At 45.5% G+C, this 22,953-nt stretch overlaps 1 protein-coding gene and 1 pseudogene across 2 annotated transcripts in view; one reads left to right on the top strand and one right to left on the bottom strand.

The window, feature by feature from the left end:
* SHISA9 (shisa family member 9) overlaps window positions 1–22,471 on the bottom strand; it is a 257,414-nt gene extending 234,943 nt beyond the window's left edge. Inside the window, exons 1-2 of one of the 2 annotated variants that reach the window (XM_016156987.2) lie at window positions 21,894–22,471; window positions 11,407–11,534 (exon numbers count right to left, since the gene is read on the bottom strand). In XM_016156987.2, coding sequence (XP_016012473.1) covers window positions 11,407–11,534; window positions 21,894–22,456 — 691 coding nt within the window. In that variant the 5' untranslated portion in view covers window positions 22,457–22,471. The remainder of the gene's footprint in view (window positions 1–11,406; window positions 11,535–21,893) is intronic. The other variant, XM_036225645.1, reaches the window with a different exon arrangement.
* Window positions 6,760–6,878, top strand: LOC118607607 (annotated as a pseudogene).
* Window positions 22,472–22,953: the final 482 nt, after the last annotated feature.

Raw genomic sequence — 22,953 nt, 5'->3', positions numbered from 1 at the left:
TGAGGAGTTTAATTTTTTTATTATTATTATTATTGCAATGGAAATGAGCAATGGAAAGCTCGACTGAATGATTTTAAGCGCGTGACATAACGAAGTGATGGAAAGACTGTTGTGACGAAGTTCAGGTGAAGACGCAAGTGCCCAAATCGCCCCATGCCCAAATGCAAGGTGAGAAGCAAGAGCACTCACTACACCTGGCACTTCGACACTAAAGTTCTAGTCCTTGGTATTCCACCAAACTAGCTATGTTAGCTGAGACCAGTCACGACTAGTGAAGTGGCAGGGATTCATTAGTTTATTTACCCAATGTGTATTAGTTGCCCACTGTCTACTCATGTCTAAATGCTGGGAATTGAAAGACACACACACGCAAAAAATGGCACAAGTCTAAACTTCGAAGAGCTCATGACTTAGAAGAATAAAATCGCAAGGGTCAGCACATTTTTAGATAGAGCTGGGTATTCTTGGATAAGAGGCTATATATAGCCCCAGGTGATTTTTATAAGATTTAAATGAGACACATGCTTTGAAAACTGCAGATAATTTCTAAATGGTAGCTTTTGGTGATAGAAATTAGCATTCTTTCCATTGCAAGTGACAGAAGGCCAACTTGAACAGATTAAGTTTGAAAGAAATTCGTTCCCTTATGTCCCTGAAAAGCCTGTGGCTTCAGATATGGCTGGATCCAGAAACTCAAACAATGCCATTGGAGCTAAGCTCACACTCTCCACCCCTCCACCTGCCTTTCTCTGCAATGTCTTTATTTCAGGGCAGGTTCTTCTCTTATGATGGCAAGATGGAGTCCAACAGCTTCAAGTGTGCATCTCAGCTTCTAGCAACCCTCGCAGTAAGTGACTTTTCTCTGCAAATTTCAACAGCAAAGTGACAGACCTAGTTCATGTTGAAATAGGTAAAATATTTAGCTTACACGGAATTAATAATTATATGACTGGAGTTCATGTCTGTAGCTATAAAGCAGTCATTTCCAATGACAGGAGATTTTCCGTATCATATTATGTGGAGATTTTTATAATTATATGTATGTATATAATTAAAATAATAATATGTAAAGTATGTGATTAAAATAATAATACATGTTTTAAAGAAGTAGTACCAGGATCTGAACCTAGCCATCTCCAAGCCGATGAGCAGAACCAAAATTTTTATAGGGAACACTGTTTAATCATGCTTATACAATGTCGTTGTTAGCCATTATCGAAGTATTTCAAGACGACCGTCTTTGACATTGAATATGTGCACTAGATGTTGTAAAATAATGCCTCTGAAGAATGAGGAGCTTCCTCCATCCCTTGGCACTACTCGGTGAAGGAAGTCAAAAACCACACGCTTCCCTCGCACAACTTCCAATTCATGGGCTTTCGGAAATTCAATATTTTGTTAAAATGGCAAGAATATCTAAATATTTCAAAGGGCTTCCTTTGAACACTCGGCGAGGCATCGGACCAAAGCAGTGCTGCACCGACAGCTAGGAAGTCTATCCCTCCTTTCTCACCCTTAGGTCCGTCTCAGAGAACTGCCCAGCCCACCTGTATTTGTGATCAGTAACTGCGTCCTAAATAGTCAATAATATTTCTGAAACAGTATCAACCTGACAAGTTTCATGGATGTGTAGTTTTAAGAAAATCATACATTTTTCCTGGGCCTCAGTTTCATTATTTGTAACAATGCAGAGAATGAGCTGGCTATAACCTCTATGAAGTCACATATACATACATACACGTTATATTCCTATGACATATATACACACACATATACACACATACATGTATTATCAACCTCTATATTCCTAGCACCAAGCCCCAGTGCCTAGGACATAGTAGACGCTCAATAAATATTCATTCGATGACCACACCATTAAGGAATGATCAGTGATTATCAAAAATGCAAATCCACGTTCTCATTTTCAGCTGAGTGGAGGCAAAAATGAAAATAAACAAAAAGAATGGTGGAATGAGTTTTTCACAATGTTAGCGTCATTTCATTTAGGAATTGTATTTTATTTTGAGAACTATTTCTTACCTAAATGTTTGGTGTTAAAATGCCCGTACCATCTATGCTATGGCAGCAATCGTATTTAGTAGTTACTTTTTACATAATTTCCTTTCTTGGCAAAACTGAAAGCTAGTACACTGTGTTCATCCCCAAGTCCTTCGACTTTTAAAAAAAATTTTAATCAATTCTGAAAGCAAAAAGGTGGAGAACCAAGAGCCAGCTCCGAAATTCTATGAGATAAACTTTTCTCACCGGTGGTTTGAACTGAATAACTATACCTACGGCGTGATTCAAGACCATGGACAGATCTCTGAGTAACAGGTCTATCTCTGTGGAAGAAGGGCTGGATTTACACAAGTAAAATGCAACAAACTCTGCTTTGAGCGTGGCAGCCTTTGTGCAAGCGTAACTCCAGGCCTAACACCTGAATTAATGAGTTTAAGTCTCCATGTAATGAAATATTCAGATTATGATTACACTTAGTTCCATTAATTGCATTCTCAGACTAATGTGATGGGATTTCCTTTTCAACTTGTAATTAACTTTATGGAGCATTCTTATTGGAATTTTTTAAAGCGGTTTTCTAAAACATTATTGGAAATTATTTTAATATGTGTATTATGGTGTTAAAACTATGTTGCTTGATTTTATATTGGCTGTTATTTTTTAAAAGAAGAAAATGCTCAATGATAATCTTGAAGGGTGACAAGCTAACAGAATTGAAGGTATTCTTTGGAAAGAAACTATAATCAACCTACAATAGCAGGTCCTGAGGTTTTGATTTTCCCAGGTCAGACACAGAATTTTTATTTTCCTACCAGAAGCAGTGTCACCCTAACCAAACAAATTTCTCTTCTCCCTTTATACAATATGTACGAAACTAATCTCTCCTGCAAGAGAGAGCTATATTCTAAGACTGACAGTTCTCCTCTCAATCAAACATTAGAAAAAGTCAGGAAATAGATTTCTCTCACTCTCTCCACTTTTGCTTGTGTTGCTATTGCTTTATTACTTCTTTTTCCTATTTTCTTTTCTTTTTTTTTTTTTTTTTTTTTTTGGTGGGGAGGTGGAAGAAACATGAACATGTCCTGCTTTCCTTCACCCGGATTCTTGGAAAGTTGTTGGAGCGTATCTATTTTCCAGACCAAAATGTCAAATTCTTAGGAAAATCTGTCCCAATGGGAAAATCGTCCCTTTTCTTCAGCCTCAGGTGTTTCGAGGAAGCCTCCTGCATGCTCCCAAAGCATCCTGTGCTTGTTCTTATCCTGCCGCTGTGCCATTACCTGTCTATTCTCCCTCCACCACACCTATCATAAGCCTAAGAGGATATTTCCTATTTTGTCTCATTCATCCACATACCACCAAGTCCTAGCACATTGCCTGACACAGGGCAGGATTTTACAAAATGTCAGGTGAAGGCTGATAGATTAAATGGAAATATTAATGACAAGAAAGCAAACCATTATCTAAAATCTGAGTCTTCCAGGACAGAAATGGTGGCTTTATCTCAGTTGGTCTATTTTCAAAGATGAGTGTAATCGAATACAGTGGTTTTTACTGGAAATCAATAAATAATAAGAAGAAATGTAAGCTGGTACATCACCCAGTGTAGGTTCTTGGGAAAGGCACGAGAAAGATCATGAATAGAGTATAACGTTTAAAGCCAGACAGACATGGTTTCATGAACTTCTTACCAAGTATCTCTATGGCCTGGGCAAATTACTTAAACTCTCTGAGCCACAGTTTCCTCATCTATAACCTGTGAGGGCAAATACTTATTTCGATTATTTCGTGGAGTTGTTGTGAGAAGTAAAATGCATGCGCATTGTAGGTGCAAAACAAGTGTTACTCTGTCCTTTTTCTCACTCTTTTTTTAATCCACACTGCGTTGATCTCATTGTAGGCATGTTGCGTCACTTAATTATAATATATAAATAGAAATGCTCTTCCCCCCAAAAAAACCATGTCCAAGGATAAGCTTTCCTTAGTATGGAAGGAACAGAACTTGGCATCTTTAAAACTAAACCAGACACTGTGATGAGCACAGGCTTTCTTTACAAATAATCCTACAGCTGGTTGGAAGCACTTTGTAAAGGCAACACAAATCTAATTAGGCGATGCCATGTGGCCAGCATTAGCAGCAATTTTTGAAAAGAGCCCAGGAGATGACTTACAAAAAGGGGTGATTTTTTTTTTCTTTTAAGGGCTCTGTTTCTGTTGCTTGCATGTGTACACACACATACACACAATCTCATTTTCTGTGCAAAAATACAAGACATGTTTGGGGCCATTCAGATTCCTAATGGCCTGTTCTGCCAGGGTAAATAAAATATTAAAATCGATATTCCTAGCAGAACAAAAGCTCGTGTGTTTTAAAATGGGAATAAAAGAAAAACAGAAGACAGGAACAAATGGCTAAAAATGAGACAGCTGCTCCATTAGAGCTATTTCCTTGGGAAGGAATTGACAGTTTCTTCAGATCTCATTTGCATCAAAAACATTAGTAGTAACAAATGCACACACCACACACACACACACAAATTGTGTTATCGGCTGGCACACAGAGGGGAAACATTTTCACTCTGAAGACAACTGCACACCGAATTCATGGTGATGTGTATCACTGTTCCCTGGTGAACGTACCACGTTAGCACCGACATTCACTCATTGCACAAATAATAATAGTAACCACCAACACTTGAGTTGCCAGGCATTATGCTAAGTTCTTTCTGTGTGTTCATTCATCGAATCCTCACAACAATCTTAAAAGAGAAATGTTATTTTGCTCCCTTTATAGAATGGGAAACTGAGGTTCAGAGAATTAAATTAGTTTCTCCGAGATTACACAACTAATGGGCGACAGAGCAGATATCCAGTCCAGTGATGCCTGCTCGCAAGCCCATGTCCCCCACTCTCTCACTGCCTTATCTCAAAGACATATCAGGCATGGGGAGTGAGCAACATTGGCATGTCAGGGACTCACCTATAACACTGAATAAACGCTTCAAGAGAAATCCAGAGCTCTTGATCTAAAACTACATAAAGTCAATTCGGGCTACTGCACGGACCCTACAACTGTGTTTAGCTGATCCAGGGTGGATCCCCTCCCCTAACTCGTATTTACCCTATGATTTACGAACCCATGGACCAAAACCATTACAGTCACAGATCTTCAGATGGAAGAGCTAGCCTGCCCAACTATGGAAAAGAACGTTTTGGTTTCAGAAACAAGAGGGTTGGTGGCTCAGGCTTTATAGAAGAGGGTTAAAGTCTCACATGAGCAGGAATTAACCAAGTTCTCTCAAAACTCAAAATCTGCTAATGGGTTCCACCAGCCTTCCTCTGGAACTTGGGCTAAAGATTCAGTCATGCACGCATGTACTTGTTCATTCAATAAACATCTGTTGAACACACTGTAATTTCTAGGCACTGGAGATAAACAGGGGTGAATAAAACAAACGCAACCCTGCCCCCACCCGACTTACCAAGCATGGCCTTCTTAGAGAACCTGCCCCACTAAAGTCCTGAGAGAGAGCCCTAAGATACTCTCCACCCCACCCAGCTGATTGAACTGGGGTCAAACAGCTGATCCAGGGAAAACCAGGCCATGGTAGAAACCCACCACATCTTCTCTCTCTGGATCTTTTGAACTAAATGGAGTACATGAAGGACGGGGAAGATAGCGAAGCTATGTCTTTACTCATTCCACCTACTGAAGTCCCTCCTGTGGTCCTGATTCCCACCCTTCTGGAGGCTGGATATTCATCAGATGACAACCCATGTGCATCCAGGCTATGGAGTCAGGCAGACCTAGGTTTGAATCCCGGCTCTTCTGTTTATTAACTAGGATGTCATAGACAAGTTCTTTAATTTTTAATTTCGGCATGGATATTTTCTAACATACAGGAAGATAAAGAGAATAGAATGCTGAACATCCATGTATTTGATCACCCAGCTGCAATATTCTCCCTATTTTGTTTCATCTGCTGTCCCCTATAATTTTGTATATTTTCCCAGAGATTTTTAAAGTAAATCTCGGTCATCATGTTAGATGAGTTTCTTAACTTCCACGAATCTCCTTCATAAAACAAGAATAATGATTCTTCTTCCACAGGTTTTTTCATTCACTTGACAAAAATTTATGGAGCTGCTGCCATGAGCAAGGCCAGTTCCTGCTGTAGGGGGTTCAGCTGTGACGATACCAAGCATTTGTTTTCCTGGAGTTTACTTTGTAGTCGAAGAGGCATAAATAATGAGTAGGACAATTACACAAAAGTTACGAATAAAACAATGCGGACAGGGGAAACAGTGGGTAGACCAGAAGTCCTCTCCAATGAGGTGGCAATGGGGCTAAGCTGCAAATGGGAAGGGGCGTGGGAGCAGAGTGCTGTGGGCAGAAAGCAGAGCCAGTGCAAAGGCCCTGAGGCAGGAACGAGCCGGGCTGTTGGAGGGTTGTTTTGAGTATGGAATGGGCTATTACCTTCAAAGCTTTAGCACACAATGCCTGGTACAAGGCCAGCACTCAATAAATGTTCGTTCCTCCTAAGGGAGAACCCAGCACAAGACCATAAGTCCTCCGCAGTATATTTTGAAAACAGCTCTCTTTCCCACAGTGCTGATAGATCGTTTGGTTCACTTAGCATATACTTTAACAACTTCCATCTTGAAAGAAGACGTCCCCTTTCTGCAAACACTTGTACCACAAGAAGAGTTCACTAATACAGCAGATAAAAACACCGACTTTGGGTCTACGGCCATGCTACCCTGAACAAGACCGATCCTGTCTGATCTCAGAAACTAAGCAGGGTCAGACCTGGTTAGTACTTGGATGGGAGACCGCCTAGGAAGACCAAATGCTGTGGGCATAAAAAATAAAAATAAAAAATAAGGGATTGTAAGCTGACAAGGTCCTTGCAATCTGTGTGGTCAACCAAGGGTTGCCTCGCCTAAAAAAAAATGAAAACACCGACCTTGAGGTCTTACCTGCTCAGTTTAAATCCCAGCACCATCATTTAGCACCAGTATAAATGTTGGACAAGCCACTCAACCTCTCTGAGCCCAGTTTCCCATCCTTATGATGATGAAAACAATATTACCAACCTAATAAGGTTTTGAAGATTCAATCTGCTGGGGGTTTAGAATACTGTTTGTCTAAGTTGTTGTTAATATCACGCAGTCTTATATGCTTTTTACTCTTATATACATATATCTATATTTACCCTTTTGCCTGCCCTAATTAGGAAATTCGTTTCAATTTTTAAAAAATATTTGGGAACATTCCTACCAGTATTCCCAAAAGTCTAATACAGGATTTCCAGGAGCCTTGGTAACCACGGGTGGAAAAAACGAATGGAAATCCACCTGGCCCTAGAGAGGAGCTGTATAACACCTTGAGAAACTAAGCCAGAGATCTGCTTTTCCTCAGGTTCCTTGTGAATCCCCTGTCTGTGACCTGAAACATGAAGTCGGCATCTCTCCTCAGTTTGGGGCAAGATCTCACTGGCTCAGACGGCGCCATAATATACGCAGTGTAAGAGCAACCCAGCTTCAAAGAGGGGTCGCAGGTCTGCAGGGAAACTGCAGGTACCTTGTCCCTGCCCAGGTGGATAATTTTGTGTGCACGCCTTTATAGGCAGTGGGAGACACGCTTCATACAATAGAGCCTTGGTAATTGCTGCCGACTTACGTAGTATTGTTTCTAGTCTTCACCATGTCATTAAACAACACTGCACAATCAAGACTCTACTACCATGTTTGCTGTTCTAAATATAGCATAGCATTCTGGATGGCATCCTGGAACGGCAAAAAAGACATGACTGAAGACACTAGTGAAATTCAAACACTATCTCCAGTTGAGCTAAAAATAACGTACTGATGTTGATTTCTTAGTTTTGACAAGTGTATAAGATGTTAACATTAGGGGGAGATGAGTGAGGAGTGTACAGAACCCTGGGAACTCTTTCTGTAACTTTTCTGTAAATATAAAACTATTCCAAATTAAAATTTCATTTCAAAAAAAAAAAGTGTGTGCTGTTAACACACGGGACTTGAGAAACGTCGATCCAGGTCGCATCCTCATATCTGCAACAGCTCACGCTCACATCTCCCATCCTTGGGACTGAAGGAAGCTCATATTTACCCTGCACTCCCAAAAGGGGTGGGATTGTCATTGGCAGGCAGGGCTGGGGGAGACAGAGTAGGTTCATAGCACTTGAGGACAAAATGTGCCTTCAAAAGCAAACTATAATTATACAGAAGCCGAGGAGCATTTGCAGAAAATCACTATCTCATCTGAATCTACATCCTGTTAATCAAAGAGAGCAAGGCCCTTTTGATTATCAGACTAAATATTTTTAGGCAATATCACTGAATGCCTGGAAAGAACATGAACAGCATCAGCTGAAGAAAAACCCATCTTCAGAGAGAGGCAAGCCCTGCCTATCACAGGAAAAATCAACCATAGGAAATTTATAAAGAAACGTTGGCCAGAATGTCCCCATATTGAAACTTTCTCCTCTTTATGTGACTTTACCTTAACTCCTCCACTCCCCTCCTTCTACATATCCAGATTTCAACCCTCACATCTGATTCTCTTAGCATCTGGCCCTAGCATAGGGAAAGATCAGGAAGTGATCTCGCATTAATATTAAGATGAGAAAAGAAAAATAAATGGAGACGATTACATATTCCCTTAAAGGAAAATCGAATGGGTCATTTAATAAAAGATGAAACTGACATTTAAGTTGGGACTATGTAGCTCCCAGTCGAATCCGGTAACTTGGATGTTTAGTGAAGAACACCCCAAAAATGGCATGATGTGCCCCTCCTTGTATATCACAAGCAGATGCATCTTTCTTTCCCTTTTTCATAATAGTAAATCTTTCTGACTCCTGTAATGTTCAGAAGACTTACATTCAATAGGTGCATTCTACTTCTGGCACCAAGAGCTGGTCTAACTTTCCAGTTATCAGATGGGATTCTTTCTCTCCTAGTTCTCTATCAGTCTAAGTGAGCGCTGGTAATTATGGGCTTCTCGAATCTGTAGTAACTGATAAATATCAGTCATCTAGTCCTATCCTCTCAATGCGCTCTGAAAATCATTCATTCTTCTGAACATGCCAATTTTCCCCTGTGTCTGTAATACAGGAATAGCTCCTGTAAATCAATAAAAAGATAAGTCATTACAAGGAAACCTATCATTACTACCAACTACTGAATTAGTTATATAAATTAAACTTATTAATGTAAATCTGTGAAAAAGCTATATGCTTCTTATTTCCCAGATATTCCCCCAAAATAGGAAATAAGTAGATTGACCTAGCAGGATTATATGAAATTAACATTTGTGGTAATTCTTGAGAGAATGCAATGTTTATGACATTACACCTGGAATTCTCTCATATGGTTCACCAGAAATGCTTTGGTTTAATCCCACCCAGTAGAATATTACAAGACACATTTTTTTCTTAGTATAGAAGATCACTGATTACTGAGACACAAATATAGACTCAAGGCAAGAGTCACATATAAACCAAGTTAGCTGTCACAAGAGACTTCTGAATTACTCAGTGCCTGGACACCCATCTCTAAGCAGTCATTTATTTTCAGTACAACTTTAAACAAAAGTCCCTTATTAAAGCAACATTCATTAATGTACTCTGCCCTTTGCCTGACAGAATGATAAAACTGGGTGACTTCAATGAGTTTATTATTCCATCTGAGTGCTAATTCAAAAATCGTCCTCGAGATTGCAACCTCAAAAGAGAAACTTGTTAAGAACCGCATTTTATAGCCGGAGACTCCGTCATTTCACCTTTGCCCACTTCGTGATCACATTCACTCATTTATGACGTTCAGGACCACAATACATCTAAATTCAATTTATTTCCCAGTGCCACCTAAAAGAGAATATGCTCATTCCCATCAAAGCCAGAGCTGGACACAGCAAGTGCCATAGCAGAGTTGATACGATGTACCATATCTTGCAGGGCCGTGAGATCTGATCATAAAACTTACAATTACTGGTTTATTTTGCTCTAAAGTGTGGCTGTTGCTCACACTATTTTATGACCTGGTTCATAAATAAATAATGTGACAACATTTAAACCAATGAAACCTTCACGGACACTCCATTGGGTACCCATTTTCAAACCGTGGTGACATTGACTTTGGGAACATGCTGCAAAGTTTCCAAGGTCGTGAAAAATGACCACCATGAAGAATCAAAGAATTCATGCCAATTACGTCAAATTCCACAGACTTATTCCTCCACTCATCGAGCATAAAAATTTGCAACCGAAAAGTTTAGAATTATCATTCGGCAAATAAAACACCAGTACGACTGGTGGAGCTTCAGCAAAGGCGATCCAGACTCTAAAACGTTCGATGTGAGAACTGTTGATGTTTTCAAGAACCTCCAGCCACAACTAAATACATCCTTTAAATTGTCTGGCTTTTGTTATTTTAAACCAAATCCTCCGCATTACTTTAATGTGGGGGTTACTTGAAAACATAATTGCTAGGAATAACCAGGATAGTATACTATTGTCAAAAACTAAACAGTCTTGTTTTTCTTCACTCCCATTAGCCAGTACTTCGGATCTATAATGTATGTTGTATACACAGATCTTTGAAAGAAAATCAACCCAAGTACGCTCTACCAGCTAAATACCTACCGAAACAATAACTAATGCAGCTTTTTTTTTCTTGAAAGAACAATGGAACAGAATTTGCTACTGTTGAATCACCTGTACACAACCCAAAACAACATAACCACAGTTCACCCCATACACAAAGGCACTCACATGCATGTACACACACGCGCGTGCACACACACATGCACACACACACCCCAAAGTAGTTTGTGGATTATTTTTATGAAACTCTAGTTTAATGAAAAATAGACCTAATTCTTCTGAACTAGTATCTGCTCATCGAAAACAGTATGAAACCTAAAAGTCACAACTGTTCTACCTCAGGAGGTAAACGAATAAGCAAATGGACCATTGGTTAACCGATTGATTGCCCAACCAAGATGAACCAACAAAATGGCTTATTGGCTAACAGATGAACTATCTCAAATGAACCAACCAAGTAAGCCATTGGTTAGCTAAGTACCTAACCATAATGCAGCAAGCAAGTGGTCTATTTGTTGACCAGAAGAACCAACTCTGAGAAAACAACCAAACGGATCACTCTTTCACGGAGAAACAAACCAAGTGAACTCCAATGACGCCAAACACATCTTCGCTCAGAGGAGATGAAACAAAACTTCCAGCCGGTCAACGAAGAGCAACTCTTAGCGAGCCCAAACACACACCACGACATCTGGAGCCGTGACTACTGCCTGATTCGCCCGGTGGGGCCGGAAATGGATCGTGTGGCTCTACTTACGAAGATTATTTATGGGGGTTCTGGTATCCATGTTCTCGTAATGCTGCACGTGCACCACAATGTTAAGGTCTCTCTCCATGTGGTCAGGGTTGCAGTGGCCCTGTGGCCTCATGACATCTGCAAGGGCCCTGAAAGAACAAAGCATTGAAATCCGTTCATTCAAAACCGCGATGACTGGCTGGCCCCTCTGTACGCTGCGCGCTCTGCTTGTGAACAAAAGGCCAGGCCCCTGACTCCGTGAAGCCACCATTCTAGATAGAGGGGGGAAAGACTCAAGTAAGTACATAAAATCGCCGCAGTTCGAGGTTACATGGACTTCCTGCAGGACAGTCACACGCTTCCCATAATAGCTGTGTGATAAATACATGTAATGTGCACACCATAGATTTAGTCCCCTCGATATCTAACACTAGATACCAACGCTTCGTGTATAGCAATGGCCCACTATTAATAACAAATACTATTTGTTGAGTATGTACCATAGCTAGGCACTATGCTAATCACATTACCTGTCTTAATTCAACTAGGCAGCATATAAAAACCTTATAAGGATTATTACTTCTTTGCAGATAAGTAAACAAAGCCTCAGAGAGGTGAATTAACCTGCTCAAGGTCACACAGCCAGTAAACTACAGCACAGGGATTTGAACAAGAGCCCTGCACATGGACTGCATCGGGTTTCCTGTAGCTATGGAGCATTTGGTGTGACCCGTCCACACCCCAGGTTCGTGGTCCTCTTCATCAGTAGCTGGGGATGGAAGAAAAGCATAGAACTGGGGTCCCAGCAGTGTTTCGAGTACTTTCCATTTATCATCATGTTCAATTCCCTTCACTCTCACAAAGGGTCAATATTCTCATCACCATTATTTTATAAATAAGGAAACGAGCCAAGAGGTTTTAAAGTGACTGCATTAGTTTCCTAGGGCTGCTGTAACAAAGTACCATAAACAGGGAGGCTTAAAACAGCAGAAATTTATTGTCTCACAGTTCCAGAGGCCAGAAGCGCAAAATCAAGATGCTAGCAAGGCCACGCCCCTTCTGAAACCTGTAGGGGGCTCCTTCCCCGCCTCTCCAGTGGCTGCTGGCGACCTGATCTTCGGCATTCACTCTAATCTCCGTGCCTCCATCTTCGCAGAGTCTTCTCCCTGTGTCATCCTCTCCACATGGAAATCTTCTTAGAAGGACTCCAGTCATATCGAATTAGGGGCCCACCCTCCTCCAGTATGGCCTCCTGTTAACTAAACGACCTCTGTGACTATCCTATTTCCAAATAAGATCCCATTCGGAGGACCAGGGGGGGTTAGAATTTCAATATGTCTTTGGGGGGGGGGGGGGACTTGATTCAACCCATAACAGTTCGACGGAAGCCTAGGAAAGAAGCTCAGTGTTAGCACACAGAACAGAGCAGAGGTAACCGTAAAAGATTATTGCACCAAAGGTAGGACCCTCTATCTTGCATTTATTTAGATATATGAATATCCTCGAAGGATAGATAATATTGTGGGTATTATTGTATATGCATGTGTCTCTTACTCACTTGCAACTGCTGCACAGCATTTCGACACATGCGGGCCCCATAGTTCATTTTTACCTGCAGAGATGATGGTCTCAACATACAGCAACTAGCATGGCGGCAGAACTGACTGATGAGGATGAACGCCAGCTGCAAACACCCAGTTGTTTCGTTGCGAACAGGCAGAATATCACCCCTACTTATTTGTTTCCCTAATTATGGACACCTGGTTTGGTCACCAGCTGCCCGCCTCTGTAAACAACACTGCGATAAACATCCTTTTACGTGCCCTTTTTGGACCAGGTCGAGCTTCTCCAGGCTGCATACGCGCAGCTCCTGCAGTGTTCCGGGATCTATCCAGATGCTGTTAACTAACCAGAACCCTCTGAGTCCACATCAAGGAGGAAGGGAGATGATCTGTTTGACTGAGGGTCACACATGCCGTCTATGCATTCACCAGGCCCAGCCTATCTGTTGAAATTCATACCACCAAGGCAGCGATTCTCAGACAGTGGTCTGCCAACCAGCGGCACGAGCATCACCCGGGAACTTGCTAAGATGCAAACTTTCAGATCCACCCAGACCTACTGACTCAGGAACTCCCGGGGTCAGACCCGGCTCTCTGTATTTTCCCAGGCCCTCTGTATGAGACTGTGATACATTCAAGTTTGAGACTGAATTAGGTTAAGAGAGGCCCCGAGCCTGGGAGAATGTCTGCTTGTGAGGCGATGGAACGATGGGCCAAGAACTACAGCTGGGGAGAATTGCCAGATTTGGGACACAGGTGAATAGAGCAAGAGCCCGCGTGAGTTAGGGGAGAAGACTGAGTCTGCTAAGAGACGAGAATAACAACAGCTCCGACTCATTCACTCACTCAACAAATATTGATTGCTTACTCTGTGCCAGGCACTATTCAAGGGACTGGGGAGACAGCCGTGTACAAGATGGGCGAGATGACTGACTTCTTGGGGGGCTTATCTTCTCAGGCAAGGGATCAAAAATATACGTGTTAAATAAATAGACAAGGGCTACGAAAATTAAATAAATATAAGTATAACATGACCAAGAGAGACTGGCGCATAGCAGTATGAGCAGCCGCAACCCGAACCAACTGATGGACGGATACGCGAAATGGGTTGAAGAGAACGGAATGTTATTCAGCCATAATAAGGAATGAAGCACTGATACCTGTGACGACAGAAATGGAAACCGGACACAGCTCAGTGAGAGAAGCCAGACCTGAGACGCCACCAGTTGCAAAATTCCATTGACACAAAACATTCAGAACAGGTAAATCCATCGATGCAGAAAGCAGATTGATTAGTGGTTGCCAGGGGCTGGGGCAGGGAGGAGTGGGGAGTGAATGTATGTGAAGGTTCTCTTTGGGGGTGTAAGAATGTTCTGGAATTAGGTAGTGGTGATGGTGAGATACTAAAAAATACCGAATCGTACGAATTAAAATGGTCAAGATGGTGGATTTTTCATGGGAAATGGGAAGTGAATGCTACTAAGTGAGAGGCGCTTTTTTTAGGGTGATGAAAATGTTCTAGAATTAGGTAGTGGTGATAGTTGCTCAACTTTGTGAATAGACTAGAAACCACTGAATGGAACACTTTTCAAAATTTTCTAAATAAACTGAGAGAGGAAGAGACAGAGAGACAGAGAAAGAGACAGACAGAGAGAGAGAGAGAGAGATCAGGAAAAGCCTTCCTGTAGAGGTGGCATTTGAGCTGAGCCTTGAATGGTGAGGAGCTGCTCACAAAAAGATGATGGAAAGAACATTCTGAAAGGTTTCAGCTATCTGAGGAACAAGCAAGGAGGCCAACAAAGCTGAAAGGTGGCAAACGAGAAGAGCGTTACAAGGTGAGGATTACCATACACATTTTACGGAGTGAAAACGTGGCCCAAGCTAACCCAGCTAATAATCAGAGGGACTGAAATACAAAAGCAGAGTATCTTGAAATGAGAGTCCAGGCCCCTTCCCATCCCTGTGCGGTAAGCAGGGCCTGAAACTCAATAGGGCTGCAGAACAGGAATGGTTGAGAATTAGATATGCCTCCCAAACCTGATTTGCCCTTTCACTTCTAAACAGTTTCTTCATCATGAGCTTCTGAACTCTGAGCCCTTCTGGAATTGAATGGAAATTCGGCATGTGCATTCTTCTCGAACAAGAAGCCATAGCTTTCACCAGATTCTCCAAAGAGTCCTCCCCAAAATTCCAAGAGGATAGCAAAGTAAGTAATCAGGACAGCTACCATGAACTTGGTCAGCACTGCCATCTGCAGATCCCCTGGGCTTCTCCTGAGTGCCGAAATTCATGAAAATCCAGCCCAAAAGCCAAAGACACTTTTCCCCAAGCCAGCCTTTCCCAGAGCAGTGGAGATGAGGATTCTTAGAGGATTCAGGGAGTCTTCAAGATGGGGTATGTATTTACAAGACCGTCTGTGAGTGGTCTTTAGTTGTTAAAAATGAGAAATCGATATAATACATGTCCTGATGCCAGTGCCCTCACCTGGAACACCCACGCCAGATGGTGAGAATCAGGAATCTTGGCCGACGAAGGTGACTGGCAGAAGCACCATCACTGGGGTACAGTGCCTGGAACGCAGTTTAGTTATGTGTACCCCTGAAGGGGATATGTAGATAAAGTTCCTAGTCTTAACTAAGCTAACCATCACTAAGGAGACGTGTGGCTTAAAAATATCCCCCATAACAAAACCGCAGCCTAAAAAAAAATGCTGATAATACAAGCATAGGAAACAATAAGAGTTTGACTCTCCCCCGTCTTTTCAACAGCATCTCACAAGGTTAAAGTAATGATGGTCTACTCAGATCAAAACAAAGCCCAAAATAATGAAAACTCTCATGAGGAATATTCAAAATATGGCTTTATTTATTAATAATGAACTTCACCTTCAATGTATATCATGCTTTGAGATTTTAGCTAATGATTGCATAAAGTTATCATGATTGGTGACAAATTTAAAAATATTTTACCTTTAGCTCAATTTGAAATTTCTTATATACACTTTATACTGTACCTAATAATTGTTCACTGGTGTGTGTGTGAGTACACTTATTAGTAAAAAAAAAAACATGCATACATTAGCGTGCATCTAAGACACATGTTACAAATAGAGATGTCTCAAAATATTTAATGAATTAGTGGAAAAAACCAACCATGTGCAACAGCCAAGCAATTGCTCGAGGATTTGGTGTTTATTTGTGGCACATAGTTTACATGCTTCTCAGAACTTAATGTGCATTCATATTACCCAGGGGTCTTGTTAAAATGCAGATACTATTTCAGTAAGTCTGAGGTAGGGCCTGAGGTTCTGCTCAAACTCCCGGGTAAAGATGCTGCTGGTCCACAGGCCACATACTCTGAGTGGCAAGATCGTAAAGGTACCTGGATGGTAAATTTGGTATGTTAACTTGACTGAGCCACGGGGTGCCCATTGGTCAAACATTATTCTGAATGTGTCTGAGAGTGTGCTTGTGAATGCAATTAACATTTAAATTGGTAGACTGAGTCAAGCAGATAGCCCTCCATAATTTAGGTGGGCCACATCCAATCGGTTGAAGGTCTGGATAGACCAAAAGGCTGACCCCTCCCCCGACACAAATAGCCTTCAACCTGAGACATCAGCTCTTCCTGGTTCTATGTAGCCTGCTGGCCTTTGGACTCAAACTGGGATATCAGCTCTGCAGATTTTGGACTTGTCAAGGGCAATTCCATATGAGAAATCTGCACCTGCACTGGCCTGGTGAACTCCACCCACTCCACCCCGCTGACTCCCCAGGACCCTGCCCCACCCAACTTGTGTATCATCAGAGGCATTTTCTCAGCAGTTGCCGGCAGGCAGGCAGCTGGGGTTGGCCCATGCCGAAGACCTACCTGGACAACTCTTAGCATCCGCGGGCCTCAGGCGGTGGGCAGCTGACCTCAGTGGGCTCTGAGCCTTTTGAGCGGCCCCAGCCTCAGCACTGGTGTCGAATCTGAATCTACACTAACGTCATGAATACCACTTGCCGTCCCTCCCCCACACTCCTGTTTGGATTAAATGCAACTCTGGAGAAGTTAAGAGTTTTGACCAATGTCACACAGCTAAGTATATATATAGCAGAGCAAAGGCCAGGGACTGAGGCCCAGACCACAACATTATCCTTTGCGGTAGACAAGGAGTAGAAAATTCCAATAAGGATGATGATAAAAGGGTAAGTCACAGAGTTGTAACCATGTGACGACCCTATGCTGAGAGCTTTCGAAGTCTGGTCTCAGTGAATCCTCACAAACCTACGACAGGGATCATCATTATCTCCTTTTACAGACAAGAACCTAAAACTCAGAGAGGTGAAGTAACTTTGCCAAGGTCACACAGCGATTACGTGGCTGAGCTGGGTTGAATCTGGGACCATCTGACGTGAGCCCATGCTATTAAGACCAACCTGCCTGCCTCTCTAGGGACTGAAGGGCACATTGCTAAGTGAATTGGGTGGGGGTGGCCGCCGAGGTGAAGCAGAGAGCTTCCTAAAATGGGACAGTCACCACTTAGCAGCAACCAATAGCTGCCATGTGAAAATGCACGTCCAGTCTTGCCAGAGCTATCAGAACTCAGAAATCTGGATTTCTGTGTGAAACCTCCCAGGTTTTAAATGTTGGCAATTGGTTCTAAGTTGGGTTTAAAACACTCTATATAGTAGAGACTAAAGAGAATTCACAGCCAAATGCAATGAGCCTTGACTGAATCTTGATTTGAAACACCAAGCTCTACAAGACATTTTTGGCATGACTGGGAAATTTTTAACATGATTGGATATTTTGATGATGCTATGAAATTTTTGTTGTTTTTCTTGGGCGTGATACTAGAATTATGTTATATGGGGAAAATGTCTCCGTTTAGGAGATCCATGTTCAAGTATTTAGGGACAAAGTGTCATGTCTGCAACTTATTTTCAAATGCTTCAGCCAAAAGACAAAGAAAAAAGAGAGAGAGGAAGGGAAAGAGAGAGGGAGGGAGAGAGGAAAGAAGGCACATTTGGAGAGAAAATGAGAGAAACGGCAATAAAGCAAGAGAGACAAAATACTGATAAACTGTTCAATCTAGACTAGTCCTCAGCTGGGGGTGAGTCTAACCCCAGACGACATTTGGCTCTATGCGAGGACATTTTTCACTGTCACCACCAGGTTGTGGGGTGGGTGCTACTGGCACCTAGTGGGTAGAGTCCAAGGATGCTGCCAAACGTCATGCAGAGGACAGAACAGCCTCCCCCCCCCACAGCAAAGAATGACCCCAGCCCCAAATGTGAACAGTGCTGAGGGTGAGAAATGCTGGGCTAAATCTCCTAAAGTTCATTTGGATGATTCTTCCAAGTGGTTTTGTATTTTAAAATGTTTCACCATAAAAAAAAAAAATTAATGACAACTTATAAAAAAAAAAAAAAAAAAGACTACATAAATAGAAAAACCTTCCAGACCAAACAAAATATGTTTGCATGGTTGAGTAACAAGGGCTGGCCATTTGAAGTCCCTCTTCCCAGCAAATAGCGGTTGAAAGTAGGTGCTGCTGCAGCTGCCGAAGGATCATCCGTACAGTTCGTACGACCTCAAGTGCGAGGCCCCCTCCACCACCCCCCCTCACACACACACACCCCCTCCTGGAATTGCTGTCTTTCTCCTGCTTTCAGTTCTCATCAGCCCAGAAGGAAGCAGGCGATATGCCCAGGACTCTGAGCCCGAAAACTGACATCACAGAGGCCTCTTCTGGGAAAGGGCAAGCGCGGTGGTCACCAAGAGCACTTTGTGACGTGGGAGCAGCACCGTGCTCCGAGTCCTTCGAAAGGGAGGTGCTTTCAGATGAAATGAGAACGGACCCCTCACCTCAGGGACCCTCATGCCCCGAGACAAGACAAATTAAGGAGCCGTGGCCAGCACATTAATGTCACCTGGCAGCTACCTTCTAGCCTCTCTGATGCCAAGCTTGCCATTCCAGCCCCTCCCCAAGCATCCGTGAACCCCTACAGACTAACGAGCCCAGTGCTGTGGCTGAGACTGGAAACGATTGACTGCGTAAGCAGTGCCAGGTGCATGTGGAGGGTATTTGGGGCACCCCCAGCACCTCGGGAATATATAAAAGCTACGTACATGCAGAAGACATGCCACAGAAAGCAAGAAAGAATCTCCTTGGGTCGATTCACCCATACCGCAGCCCTGCAAAATATTCCCAAACCCAAGAACAGTCTTTCTTAAAGTGTGCACTGTTTTTCATCAGCCATTCGGGGAGGTTGTTAAATGCGGATTTGGGGGCCCTATCCAAGACCGCTTCATTCAGAATCTCTATTCACAGAGCGCAAGCATGTGCATTTTAGGAAGCTCCCCCGAACTCTGGTGCTCATTCTATCTGAAAATGTCTGCCCCAGACACAGTGGAAACCAGGGGGCTAGACATGGCATAGTTTTCTAACTGTGTGACCTTGGGCAAGCCCACCCGACCTGAGCCATGATTTTCTCTTCCATGAGTGGGAATTAAAATAGCACCCGTCTCATAGGGTAGTTGTGAGAACTAAAGGAAAGAATATTTTTACACACACACACACACACACACACACACCCTCAGTGCAGTGCCAGGCACGCAGATCTGTGCTCTGCAAATATTACTTCTTTTCCTCAACGGTGATTGGCTGAACATTGTAAAGCCTGGAGAGCTTTACAAAAGTACAGACGTCCAGGCCCTCCCCCTAAAGATTTTGATTTAAACAGTCTAGAGTGAGGCCTAGGGCGGGGGCTCTGGTGTTGCTGTTATGTTGTCTTGTGTTTTTTAAGCATTACAGGTGACGCTAAACAGCAACCAGGGTTGAAAATGGTCCCTTGAAACCCGCCAGTAAACATTAACTCCTCTTTCTCTTCAGGTCTGTGTACTTGGACTTCTTTCTGGAATTCCCGAAATGTATACAAGGAGGACCTGCGTGGAGGCTGTTACCACAGGTCTGGGTACCCCAAGATCCCACCCCCAAGCACACCTTTCCTGGTACCTGCAGAAGAATGTGGCTGCCGCTGGCTGAGCTGTAGTGATTCTTTTTCCCCTAACAGCTGCAAGGGGGCAGGGCCAGGAAGCTGAGTCCTTGCTGGGCCCTACGGTACCAACCAGGTGGAGTGCACTCTCAGGGTGAAACCCAGATCAAAGAAGGCCAGAAGCTAGCATCGTTTTCTCCCACAGATGCTCAAAGGTTAGCTCTTCTCCTACCTTCCCGTCGTCTCCCTCCTCCCGCCCCTCCGAAATCCCCGCCACCACCAGCAACCCCGGAGAGGACTCCTTTAAGCGCGGGTTTGCAACGAAAGCGCTAGGCAAAGACTTCCGCAGAGGCATTAACCTGAATCTGCGAGGCAGCCTACCTCTCCCTGGGAAAACCTCTCCCCACCAAGGCGACACCCGCTGCCGCAGTCCTGCTCCTATCGCGCCCTCACCTTAACACAGACCTCGGCATCTGTGGTGATGCCGGGGACTGCGGGGGCAGAGAAACCACCGGGCCGGTGGGGCCGGGGACGGGGCGCCTTGGGGCGATGGGAGGTGGGCGGGGCCGGCGCTTTACTCTGTTAGTAGGTCAGGGATCCCTGAATCCCCTCGGAGCTTACTTCTGTGCCTCAAGACCTTGCCATCCATGCACACCTCTCTGCTGACCCGAACCGAGAGGAACTTCCTCACCTCGTCCTCCAAATCCCTCCCCTTGGGAAGAAAAAAAAAAGTCATCGGATACTCTGCGTATAAATAGAAAATAATTACTAGTGAGGTGGTGATGTTCCTTCGCCTATTTTTGCTGGGGCTCTTTGTTCAGATTTCTTAGGCAGGCGCCGAGCGCCCGTGCATACACACGCGCACACTCAGGCCCCGGGTGGAGGTTTGGGGTGTGCGTGTGTGTGGACAGGTGACACACGGTGACTACGTTGCCCTTACTCGGGATAGAGGAGAAAGCTCGCTCCACAGCCACCCAGCTGTTCGCAGGCCGCCTGTCGCACTCTTCGACCCCACCCGCTGGAACCTCACCCCGACCCCTCGCCTCTCCCAGGGTCTGAGGCTGCGGCCTCGCCTCCAAAGTTACTGGGTTGTGCGAATCAAGTGAGAATGAGACACTTTAAAAACAAGCAAAAGGCAAATAGCTCCATTAATCCCCAAATGCCTTCTCCCATCTGCTGCGCCTTGCTCGTGCTGGGACTTGCATAATGAATCAGGCAAACGGGGAAAGTTGACGAATCAGGGTGTCGGGGGTGTTGGGGGTGCCTGGGGCGCGGGGCGGGGGCTCAGGCCCTGGAAGTCCAGGCCAGCTGCGGCAAGGGGCGTAGGGAGAGGTGGAGGCAGGGGAGAGGGGCGAGAGAAATAAGGGGGGAGGGGACAGCCAAGGTCCCGATTCCAGGGACCTGGCAGCTCCAAGCAAGGCTTTTGTTCTCTCCCTCCCCTGGCTCTCCACCTCCGTCGCCTCCCTTTCGCCCAGCCGGACACGAGTTGCAGGCGGCACACACTCTTTCCCTCCCTCCACCGCGCGCGCACGCTGGGGCTCACACACGCCCCCCTTCCTTTCCCCACTCGCCTGCGGGCCCCTGTTTACCTAAAGGTTAGTATCTAGAACCAGAGGTGTGGACCCCTCCCCAAAACCCAAGACTTCAGGGCCACGGGCCCAAGTCCACTTCAGTCCTCGGCGGGCGACGGCAACAGGGCGAGGGAGGGTAGAGACACCCCCCTCACACGCACACACGCGCGCGCGCACACACACACATACACACACAAGAACGCGCATACCACACCTGTGCGAAGCCCAGCGCCCCCTCTCCGCGCTGGGAGCCGAAGTTGGTTTCCCCAGTGACATTCCCCTGCCGAGAGGCTGGGGCAGGGATTGGGGGGCGCCATTGCCAGGGGAAGGTGGAGAAGGGAGAGAAGGGGGAGCAGCGCCCGGAGGGGAGGGCGAGGGGAGAGGCAGCCCACCTGGACATGTGCTCCCTTTGGGGCCGGTGCGCCTTCTCCAGTCCCAGCTTGGTGAAGATGCCCACGAGCACCATGACCGCCACCACCCCGCAGATGATGTAAACGATCAGGTTGGTCTTGTCCTTGGTGGGGTCGTGCAGGGGGTCGTCCTTGCGCGCGGGGGGCTTGCCGGTGTTGAGCCACAGCGGCGTGTCGTAGTTGGTGCAGGTGCTCTGGTTCAGCCTCCGCTTCTTAAACGTGCAGCAGAACCGGAAGCCACAAGTCCCGCAGCAGAAGATGAAGTCGCCCGAGCTGCAGTTGAACGGCGGGTCCCACTGGCCCATGACATCGAAGTAGCCCCGGCAGAAGTCCGGCGTGGGTGCCCGGGTCGGGGGCGCGTCCGAGACCCCCGCGCCCTCGCCGGCCTCTCCCGAGGCGGCGCCGGAACGGTTGCCCCCCGTCAGCACCACCACGCCGCCCAGCTGCGCCAGCTGCCCGTGCCCCGCTCGCTCCTGCGCCCGGCACACGCGGGCGCACAGCTCGGTGAGGAAGCAGCCGAGCAGCAACCGGAGGACACGGCGCATCGTGTCTCCCAGCCCGGGCTCGGCCGCTCGGCCGCCGCTGGAGCCGCTGCAGCCGCCTCTCGAGGCGCGGCTGAAGCTGCCGAGGCTGCTGCCGGGGGCTGCGAGCCGCCGAGGGCCGCACATGCAGAGAGCGGCGCGGGGCGCGGGGCGGTCGGCGGCCACTGCGCTCGACTCAGCCCGCGTTCGCCTCCAGCGCGCCGCGCGCCCAGGGGCCGGCCGAGGAGGAGCGCGCCGGGCCGGGCGGGGGGGAGAGGGGGGAGACGGAGCGGGGGCAAGCGCGGGGTGCAGGTCCGGCTGGCTAGAGCGGGAGGCGGGGGCCGGCGAGCCGGGGAGAGTCGGTCCGTCCGGGCCTCCCCTCCGCGGGCGGCTCCGGACTTGCGGCCCCGCGCCGGCTCGCAGGATTCCTCTCACCTCTTCGGCTCGCCAAGTGCGCTGGAGAGAGCGAAGCGACACTTGTGGAATGAAGGGAGGGCAGGAGGGAAGGGGGAGGGGAGGAG

Source organism: Rousettus aegyptiacus, unplaced genomic scaffold (assembly GCF_014176215.1).
Source record: "Rousettus aegyptiacus isolate mRouAeg1 unplaced genomic scaffold, mRouAeg1.p scaffold_m13_p_8, whole genome shotgun sequence".
NCBI classification, from domain to species: domain Eukaryota; kingdom Metazoa; phylum Chordata; class Mammalia; order Chiroptera; family Pteropodidae; genus Rousettus; species Rousettus aegyptiacus.
This window is presented reverse-complemented; position numbering and strand designations above follow the sequence as displayed.